The 11127-nt window shown below is 36.8% G+C and overlaps 1 protein-coding gene across 1 annotated transcript; it reads right to left on the bottom strand.

Annotated features, from left to right (window-relative positions):
* Positions 1 to 9630: 9630 nt before the first annotated feature.
* Positions 9631 to 10325, bottom strand: LOC111885309 (non-specific lipid-transfer protein AP10). Its single transcript, XM_023881571.3, has 2 exons — positions 9952 to 10325; positions 9631 to 9850 (listed from the first exon to the last, which is right to left on the bottom strand). The coding sequence occupies exons 1-2, from the start codon at positions 10287 to 10289 to the stop codon at positions 9841 to 9843; spliced, it is 348 nt and encodes a 115-aa protein (XP_023737339.1). The 5' UTR covers positions 10290 to 10325; the 3' UTR covers positions 9631 to 9840.
* Between the last annotated feature and the right edge of the window lie 802 nt (positions 10326 to 11127).

Genomic DNA, 11127 nt, shown 5'->3' with positions numbered 1-11127 from the left:
TAGTGGGAGTATAAGTGTTATGCTGGTAAAGAAATAATCATCATGTAAGTGGGAGCATGATTATTATGGTAAGTATTGCTAGTTAGCAATATTAATTATAGAAAACAAGAGTTATACTTTGCAAAGTCGTAAGGGTTGAAAAGTTGTTTTACTATAATTAAGGGAGATAATATTATGCTTCATTTCAAATCTAAAGGCTTAGATTGAGAAATTTTAATAAATTTAGTCAAAGGATACATAGTGTGTTGTCAAATTTCGATTATGATTAAGGTATTCCTCTTCATAGTTCGAATTGTAAGAACGTGACACATAAAATATTATGGCAGAAGATTGATAGAGTATCATATCTTTATGTAAGACATTATGCATCGTGTCCCATACGCTTCGGGTAAAGGATCGATTGCAAGTGCTATAATATTTGACCATTCTAAAATTTTCCAAATGTCTAGCGCATTAACAAGGGAAAAGGACAAGAATTGGTATTGACTAAGATAATTAAACAACTATCAAAGGACGATCTAAAGTTGGCCGAGGATTGGTCGCTTGTGAGTAATTGGAAGTATGGTATTGAATGGACCATATCGACATTATTATGAATAGATAAGATTCTATTAAGGTTGAGTTGTCATATGGTAAATATGGAAATGTTTCCATAATTGGGAGTTGAAAATTAAGAATTTATGTCTAGATTAGAGAATTTTATGCAAAAGGATGTTCAAAGGAATATACTTTGAGTGAGAGACATCACATCTATAGAATTGTTCTGTAATAACTTTTGATAGAGTACCTTGTGATTTTGTTGGCCGAGTCTTTGTGATTTTTGTGCCGTGACTTCACAAGAGGATCATTGCATGAAATATTAGAATTTGACATATTCTAAAAGGTGGCAAGAATTTGGTATTCTTACACTAATTATAAGGATTGGGGATTCTGAAATGAGTTGCATTTTGAAAAAGTTTCAATTGATCTATTTCACAAAGTATGGACCATAGGAAACCAAAGTGTGCATGCTTGGAGCATGGGACAATTGTGGTTATGATTCGAGTTATAAAGTTGAAACATTAACCAATGGATAATGAGTAATCGATATGGTGATAAATAAAAGGTGTTTTATTTATACTCAAAGGTTTGGGACCATATAGGATTAGTATTATTCTTGTGTTTCACTTTGCATGTTTTGACTTCCTGAATAATTAATTATTTCAGAATAATCAAATTATTCGAATGGTCCACAGTCGTTCATATGTTGGAAGTAGGTATGAATGAAGACTGTCATGAATTGCTTTGTAGATTGTCTAAAGTGTATTAGACATGGCAAAGGTTTGCTGCAACGTTCATGAGTGCTTATTAATATGATGTTGAGCATTGGAATAAACCCACGCTTACTTGGATCGCTTCATGGATTTTGTCACGAGCGATTGGTGAGACGATAATATCTAGTATTCTTGAAACTGAGATGTGTGAGTTGTATCTTTCGAATCGGTTACACATTGATAATATGTGAACGCACCAGTAACTTGGTGTTATAAAACTTATTGTTGTGTGTGATTTGGTGAGTGAGTGCAAGCAAACATTGAGTCGAAGTTTATCCGTTGCTTTTACCCAAAGTGGGATAAAAGCGATAACTGTGGGCCCCTCGATGATTTTGTGGTGACAAACGTAAATGTTCGGCCGGGCTAGGGCTATTTTGATTTGTTCAATTAGTCAGTCGTCGTAAATCGGAAATCGGGAAACAACACATAGACTAAGAGAATGATTTCAATCCATGTCTCATGTCTATACGATATCTAGAATGGAGGAATATATGATCCCTTATCTAAAGGATAGGTTACTGATAAGATCAGAGTTCGACATCGTCTTTGAGAGCTACGATTGCTAATCGGGTTGTACTTACTGTTATAGTTACTAGACTTATCCAAGTGGGAGACTGTTGGATTAGTGTCTAAGCGCGTAACCATATTTGGTAAGTACTTGACCCAATTGTGCATTGTCCTTTTGGGTTGCCTTCACCAAAGCAAATTGACTGGAGAAATAACAGAAAAAAGAGGTTATTATGATTTATTAATATGTTATAAGAATAATATATTAAAGGAGAAATCATATTTGTTTAATTAATATTGGTCAATAATTAATTAAGAATTAATTTAGTGATCAAGTGTAATTAATTAAACTAGAGGGGCTGAATTGTAATTATGTGATAGTTACAGAATATGGTAATGGTTATCCTAGATATAGGTTGGACGAATTCAAGGGATGAGATATCCTTGAAATCGTCCAAAGGATAAAGGATAAAGGGTTTTCAAGGCTTATCTTATTGTTACTTGGTGGGCAAACAACTAGATAAGGATAAGGACTGAAACCCTAATCTCTACACCTATATAAAGACCCCTAAGGCCATAAGAATTCGTCCGTGCCTTCCTAAAGGGTTCTTAGGGCCGATTTCATACCTTCTCCCTTTCTCTATTGCCTCTCCAATTGCTTGTGGTGTTTGTGAGCCATTAGAGGTACTACACTTGTGGTACTTGCTTTCAAGACTTAGGGTTTGAAGATTTGAGTTGTTATTACAATATAAAAACAAGAGGTATGTGATCTAACATACTATATGAATTTCGAAAATACTAGGGCATATTAAGGTTTCTTTATGTGTTCATATTGTTGTGCATCTAATAGTGAAAACATAGATCCAATTCTAGGGTTGCATGCACACATATGATTGTTTGTACAAAACCCGTCATACAGATCCTGGAATTTCATAATGTTCTGAAAACCTTGTTGATGATTTTTAAATAAAAAGTGTTTATATAGAATATTGTGCATTTTTATGAAATAAAAATGAATAAAATAAATTTAAAATTTTTTGGTATTACAAGTCCAAACATTTGGCACTCTAATGGCCCAATATCATATAATCATTAAGGCCCAAACTATGGCCGAATTTTTCAAATTGGGCCCAAACCCCTTACTTGGGCCTTGCCCTAGACCCTTTAAATTATTCTAGTCCAATTGCTTATTCTTGGGTGGCCCATTATTATCCCAATTATCAAAGCCCAATAGTAAGGCCCAACAATAAACCCAAGTGAAATTAAGGCTTTCACATGAAATGATGACTAAGGTTAAGTGTCCCTACTTAACCCATTAAGGACTTAATCCATTAAGTCCACCTAGCCTTAGGTTAATTGCAATTGGTTATTAATTAATATTTTAAGTTCATTAAATAATTCCGATGCGGTCCCGATAAGTCCCAAATTAGGGTTTTATGTCATTAGGGTTTTCCAAACCCATATTAGCCGAATAACTAGGTCCTTTGACCAATTAGGGTTCATTAGGCCCATTATGATTCCACTAGGCCCATTAAGGTTTCACTAAGCCCATTAGGGCTTCATTGGGCCCATTAGGGTTTTAAGCATCCCAACCGAATCAACACAACAAGGCAAAGCACACCGCCACCCGACTCGGCGGCCGGTGGCGGCAGGAGACGGCAGCTACCACCTCACGGTGGTGGTTTTGAGTTTTCTTTCCATTATTCTTCTTTTTAGTTACATTTTACAATGCTAAACTCCAATAATCACACACACGCACACACACTAATACAAATACATAAAGACAACAACCTAATGGTGGCCGGCGGTGGCACGCAGTGGCAACCACCATGGCTGACGGCCATGGTGGTTATCTTCTCAGTTTTTCCGGCCAATTTTACATCTCAACAACATCACAACCCAAAATACACGCAATGACACCCTAATACTCACCCAAAGCCACCCACCCACGGTGGCTGTTGTTGGCGGAAAAGAAAGAGTGGTGGAAGCCACCATGGTTGGAAGCCATGGTGGTCTTTTCGTGATTTTCGGCCATCCTCATGCATCAAACGGATGAACACATGCTCCCTCGTCGCCCTAACTGGACACATACACACACCAAACTCATGGGATGACACCTACAACCCTCGACATGAACAATTCTGAAACAGTAGCTTACTCAAAATAAGGAAACGCCACCGCAACCGCCATCTCGGTGACATGCGATGGTCGGAGGCAGCAACACTGTAACGGTGGCGGACTCGGGCTGAAGCGGAGCAACAGAAGAATGAGAAGAGGATGTGTGTGACCTAACCACGAACAACAACACCCTCGAACAACGATTTACGATCTCCTCGTGACCTTTCGTCTTCGTCGGCGACGGAACCAGGACGATGGCTGCTCCGTTGATTATTCGGTGGTGGTGAGGAGACGACAATGAAATAGTAGCGAGACGTGTCTTTGCCGGCAGAAAATGCATGATGGCATCTCGATGGTAAGGCAGCAGGCGGCGTCGCTCGGGACTCCATCTGGTCGGAAAACGAAAGAGACATCGGGCGGCAGCTGGGGAGAATGAGAAGGAATAAGGTGGCGGCTGGGAATATTGAAGTAGGGTTAGGGTTTACCAGTGGTATTAGGCTTATATGCCCAGATCCTTTAAAATCTATCCCATAATCACAGAAATGGTACCTCCTTCCATTATTTTTTCCAAATAAAGTCTAAAATTTACCTTTTTAACCCAACCTCCTGAAATCCTTACAACTTAATTAAGTTTAATACTTACCAAATAGTCCCTTAGCCTCTAAAATCTTTTCAAAATAAATCTCATAATTACTTTTTAACCCCCGAATAATCTGTTTTATAACTTTGACTCCCCAAAACTGTGACATCCCCATTTTTACGGCTAGAAAAGACCGATTTTGTTTATGCTTTATAAAAATCAGAGTATCACTTTTAATAAAAATGTTGCGGAATTTGTTCCTTGAAAAACTTGATAATCGCGTTATCAAAGCATTTCTAAAGAAATATATTTTTATTCACTTTTAAAACATTTGGGATGTCATCATCAATACAGAAACATAAGCATAAACAGAACTCACATTCATTTACTCTAGTGATCTACATCTCTTTTAAATCTCTCAATGAAATGTGACTTCATATCAACACCTGTGATATAAATGAACTGAGTAGGTCAGGTTGGGAAACCTGGTGAGTACATAGGGTTTTCAACCCACAATAATATAATTATTATGTTTAAACAATCAAACAATCAACCCAATTACCCATCCCCATTATCTTCTTTATTCTTAAGGATCTACCCTAAGAATCAACTATTTCTCATTCATTCATTCCTAAGGATCATCCTAAGGAAACAACATGAAGTCCATTGTTGCCAATGACACATTGGTCAAGCGCAGCTGCTAATATTGTCACCTAGGCACAACTGCCAGAATTGGGACATTTTCTATGAGGCGCTTCTGCCGGTATTGACCTTTAAACGCTACTGTCATGGTCATAAGGCTCCCTATTAGGCGCAGCTGCCGATACTGTCCTTAGAGCGCAGCTGCTAGGACGTTTACCGTAGATCTAAATCATCTACGGGTTGTGGCGCAACTGCCAGTGCTCATCTATAGGGTACTAGGTCCACTGCTGCCAATGTATACCTATAGGGCACTAGGTCCGTACTACTAATGTTCCTCTATTTCAGCTTTTATCCCTCATCATTCATCTACCCATGTTTTACCCAACATATTTTGTAGATACAAAATACTTTATACAGTTTACATCATTTAAAACATGTATAAAATCTTTCACCAGCATAGACAGCAAGTATTCAGACAATATGCACACATAGCACGTAATTTATAATAAAATACTTCATATCTATGTGTAAGATGAAAGGGACCATGCACTCACCTGAAATGTGGTGATCAGCACTCGGACAACGCTTCGATACTCTCAAAACAATTTCATTCGATAAAACCTAATACCAATACCACTAGGGTTTAGTCTAATGACAACCGCGACAAATTAATAGTCTAGCTATTATTATTATTATATAAGCTTTAAATAACACTCAATATAACTCATAATAATAGCCCAAATACTTATTATAAGTTCCTAATAACGTTACTATATTAAAACATAAGCTATACTAAAGATAGGGTAGGCACAGCTCACTTACAACGGGTTTTCTCAAAAATCGGGCTTCGCTGGAGCAGCGCTCCGGAGCCGAAAGGCTCTTTTCTCGGGACTCCGGGAGCCTCGGGGCATCCTTCGGGTTCTAGGGGGTTTACCTACGCTTTGGGGGGGGGGGGGGGGTTAGGGAGCTTAGAGAGAGTGTATAGAGAGAGAAAGAAGAGGGTTGAGGTGTGAAGAGAAGTGAATGCCCGACACCTCTATTTATAGGGGTGCTGACTGACCTACTCGCCAATTTGGTGCATGTGGCAACCTTCTGGTGGTTCCACGTGTCCAATTCTGGTGGTGCCACGTCACCCCCTATCGCGTATCAGCCTTCAAACTCAGAAAAATCATAAATATCGCATACGAGCTCCGTTTTCAACGTTCTTTTTTTCCACGCATAGGTAAAAACAAGATCTACAGCTTTCATTTAGACTTCGTCGGCTAATTCTCGACCGGTCTCAAATTTAACAGTAGGAGGCGTTTAGACTGTTAAATGACCGCGAAGAATTCGTAACTCCTTCATACGGACTCCGTTTCGTCCATCTTTTTACCGTTGAGTTCCTATTAATGAGATCTTCAACTCTCATTTAGGTCGTGTAAGCCAAAAACCGCTCGAACTAAAATTCGAGTTTCGGGTCGTGCACTACTAAGCCGAATCTTAGAAAAATCATAACTTCTTCATACGAAGTCAGATTTTGGCGTTCTTTTTATGAATTTTCTCGGTTTAACATATTCTATGACTTTTGTTTAGATCACTAAGGCTAAAAAGTCCTCCTTCGTAAATTTGCTATTTACGTCTCCCGGTGTCGTGTCGGTTTTGCCGTAAAACTTCGAGAGGCCATAACTTCTTCGTTATAACTCGGATTTCGGCGTTCTTTATATGTATGGAAACCTTGTAACATAATAAAACTTGGTTAAGAATATTTATTCTAAATAACCTTTTTCCGAAAAGTCGTTTTCGACACTTATTGCCTCTAAATTGACTAGCCCGGATCTACGGGCGTTACAAAAACCAACACCCTACAAAATAATATGGATTTAGGGAGACTATTCGTTCATCATTTTTATCTATTTATTTATTTAATAAACAGGATGTTACAAGATTGGAGAAGTCTACTAGAATCGAGAACAAAAAAATAGTCAATCAGAGGTTTAGAGTACAAGTTTGGGAGAATGGAGAAGGAAGAAAGAATAACAGAAGTGTAATCGTTGTTTTAATTTGAGGTGTGTGATGCATGAGCGAGTGCAGAAACGAGAAGAGATGTTGAGAATGTATGGAATATTGGAATAATTGACATTAGCGGATTAGGGTTAAGTGGGGTCCTTTACAAAATGGGACCCTAAGCCCTAACTTATATTTTCAATACATAGAGTCGGCCCTGACCGTTAATACATGGTGGTTGTCGAGGCCAACAAAATTAATAACCCTAATTATTACACACTAAAATAGTGTATAGTGGTAAAGGGATCGAATCCACGGAGATTGGTTCAATTTGATAACTCTATGAAAAATCTCTTTGTCAAAATACTTGGAAAATGACAATAAATTAAAAATGGGGGTTTTGATGTTTGAAATACTTGAAACAAACTAGAATTAACTATGATTTAAATAGACAATTGCAACAAAAATAAGAGTTTGATGTAAAATCAATAAGAGAAGAATGGTTGACTTAAGGTTTCCTCACTTTGACTTTTGATGAACATATCATTAGAATCCAATGATGTAATACTTGATTTAAATCCTTAATTTGGCTATAGTAATCCAAGAAGCTTGAGATTACCTAGACTTTTCTTAGTTGTTAAAATGGTTAGAGAAGCTCATAACAATTTCCTTAGTCAAAGTCACAATTTTCATTAAGTATGTAATTAGTGAAAGTCAACTAACATTAAGAACCAAAAGGTCACCAAATCCAAGAGGGGTCAATTGCTTTCACCACCATGTTGGAGGAAATGTTTTTATGATTGTGTGAAGCAAAAACAACACAAAAATTATTTGTTGCTTGCTAATTTGAGGATCCTTTACTTAATCAAGAAATTAGCCAACTAATCACCACAAATACATTTGAACTCATGAACTAAAACATACAAGTAGTGATAATATGTGAAAACACAAACATTTCCATAAAGATTTAAGAACAAGTTCATGGATTCTTCAATATCCAACAAAATTTCAAAGGATTCAACAAAAGTCAACCAAGATTTGTTTAGCCAAGCATGACTAAACTCAAGTAAACAAGGTTAGTTAAGATTGTACCAAACATTTGACAAGAATCAAGAGATGAAAAGAAGATATTCTTGAGGTGTTCTTGGCCTTCAAAAGTGCTCCAAACTGTAGAGAGAAAGTGTCAAACTCGGACCTCCAAGATAAGGCTGAAGAGGCACACCAACCTTCCCAATATAGAGCTCTAGACAAAATCCCGAATTTGCCCTTGTCAGGAATCCATGCGGGCCGCGGGGAATCTTACGCGGGCCACGTGACTATGACGGAGTTTTTGGGCTTCTTCAAGATTTGGGCCCCCACAGCTTAACCATTGGCCCAGTTCGAGTCTAATCAGCTTCTAGCCCATTTTTCTTCAATATTTTTCAATTTGAGCCCAATTTGTCTCTCCACATCACTCAAAGCTTCCGTAAACTCCTAAATATCGATCTTGCACACTCAAGAATTTTCCCGTGCCTTTCAAATTTAAAGTTCAACACTTCCACGTCTTCAAGCGATTGACAAGCCCACTCCATGAATTACCTTCATAACCATCAAGCACGAAATCCCTTTTGCCCTTCAAGTCCAATCTCCTCCCAAGAGCCCTGCTCCGCTAGTCTCCAAAAAAATCTGCAATAATGCTCAAGAAACTAGAAAGTACCCGAAATGGTCATAAAAATAACAAAAAGGAAAATATGCATGGAGATTAACTAAAATGCGAATGAAATATGCTAAAAAAGCTATAAAAAGAAGTAATAAAATGAAGCTATTAATACGACATAAATTACAAGTGTAGGTACAAACAACGACAAAAAAAAGAAGTAGATTATCTTATAGATGTCATGTTGTTGAGACTTTAGAAGATATCTTTTGGAGGTTTGATGTATTAATTTTATATCAACACCCGAATATGCCAACTACCTGGTTGGTATAATTATGGCATGCATGATAATATTATATTACTTTGATATCTTTTCGTTAATATGAAAGTACACCATTTTGTATAAATGATGGATTGAAATGAGTTTTTTTTTTTTTTTTTTTTTTTTTTTTTTTTTTTTTTTTTTTGTGTGTGTGTTGTGTGTATTTTTTATATTCATGTTGGAGCTATACAAGTTGCTATCCAAGCCATGGTTAAGTGAACTGGGTGTCAAAGGATTTCAAGTTCAGACTCAACATATTTGCTTTCATCTTCGTCTTCAAGTTCTAAAGCCACGTCTTCATATCAACATATGCGTGTAACACTAGTATTTTGTCATCATAGAATGCGTCTTCATCTAATATACTATATTACACAATATGATTTAAAATAATAAATGTCTAGCAATATGTATATCATGTTTGATGTTATTTATCTAGTACATTTTTTATTTTTACTTTAGATTAATCTTATAGATTTAATGTATTCTCTTAGTCTTCAATTATTTTAAATAAAAGGTGTAAAATGATACGTGACAATAAAAGATGACAATTTTATTTAACAAGGCAAGGCCATAGAGGGCATGACCTAGCCTATATGTAGACACAATACAAGACTCAATACAACATATAAAACAAAACAAAGAAACAACTACACACACACGTTTATTTATTCCGGCGGCGATACACCATGCACACCACGTCGTAGCTCCTCCATTATTTATTATTCATGTAACCACCACCTCAAGGAATGCTGCATGCACCATTAAATAAATCCAGTCACAAAATTATTCTTACATTAACTATCAAACCAATTAAACAAACATTCCACACAAGTATACAAATTAAACTCACCTGTTACAGTCGACGTTTGGGTTGATGGGAATGGTGGTGGAGATGCCACACTTTCCCGGCAGATTAGAGGCGGTATCCTGCCTAACCTTGAACTGTCCGGCGGCGCTTTTAGCACAATTGCAAGCTGTTCGCCTGTCAGCTTGGCTGTGGGTGGCACCCTGAACCTTCCTGGCGCCATCACAACATTGCTTCGTTGGTGAACCTCCTGATTGCAGGTACCCTAAACATGGGCTGATCATGTTAGCAAGGTCACCGCAACTAATGGCTTCAGTTTGGTGCACCATGAGTAGAGCCATCGCTATGATCATTGCCAACATTGCTACAGTTGCTCCTTTCATATTTGCTCTTTCGCCTTTTTGTGTCGTGTTGTTTTGTGTTGGTGCATGGGGTGGGGTCATGGGTGATTTATAGTACGAGGTGATCGGTGATGTTGGGGATATTGGATGTCATCTTTGTAAGGTGTATTTGGGCACGTAGGAAGTAAATATGACAAGTGTCTTTAGACTCAAATGTTCATCAAGTTTGGTTTCTAAAAGTAGCAAGTTTGATTCGACTAGACGATATATCTTTGAACTTAGTTTTATCCATCATCATATTGCTTGATTTTATTAGATCAACGTATTCATGGTGATTGTGAAGATCATAAATTAAATGGGGTAAAATAATCGAGTTAAAACTTAATTAAAACTAGGCTTTGTAAGTTAATATTCGGTTTGGAACCGAAAACATAGCCATAAACGCATTGGAAGTTGGAACCGGCTATATTGGGTCTCCTTGTTAGTCATATGTAGAGTGAGTCTAAATGTAAAATTACATTATTCATTATTAAATAATGACATCGATATAAAATAAAAAATACTAGTTGGCAATGGGTCGGGTCGGGTCAGATCGTATAAGCAAAAAATAAAATTAAAGTTCTTACAATTATACGAAACAAGGTCTTAAATATTGATATATTTTTACAATTGTATAATTACTAAAACTCTTTAAACCAAACCTTTTCTAAAAAAAACCGGTTAAAAACTGAACCAGTATTTAAAATAAACATATTTCGTTAAAACCGATGTTTATGCACCTTTACCTTGGATATATTATTTATTTAGACTATTAAAATATAAAATATAAGCTTTAAAACATTTGATTTATTCATATGTTTTGTTTCCAAAAGATTAAGAT

The sequence above is a fragment of the Lactuca sativa genome, chromosome 3 (genome assembly GCF_002870075.4).
Source record: "Lactuca sativa cultivar Salinas chromosome 3, Lsat_Salinas_v11, whole genome shotgun sequence".
NCBI lineage: Eukaryota > Viridiplantae > Streptophyta > Magnoliopsida > Asterales > Asteraceae > Lactuca > Lactuca sativa.
The sequence above is the reverse complement of the archived record's forward strand: the minus strand, read 5'-3'. Positions and strand labels throughout refer to the sequence as shown.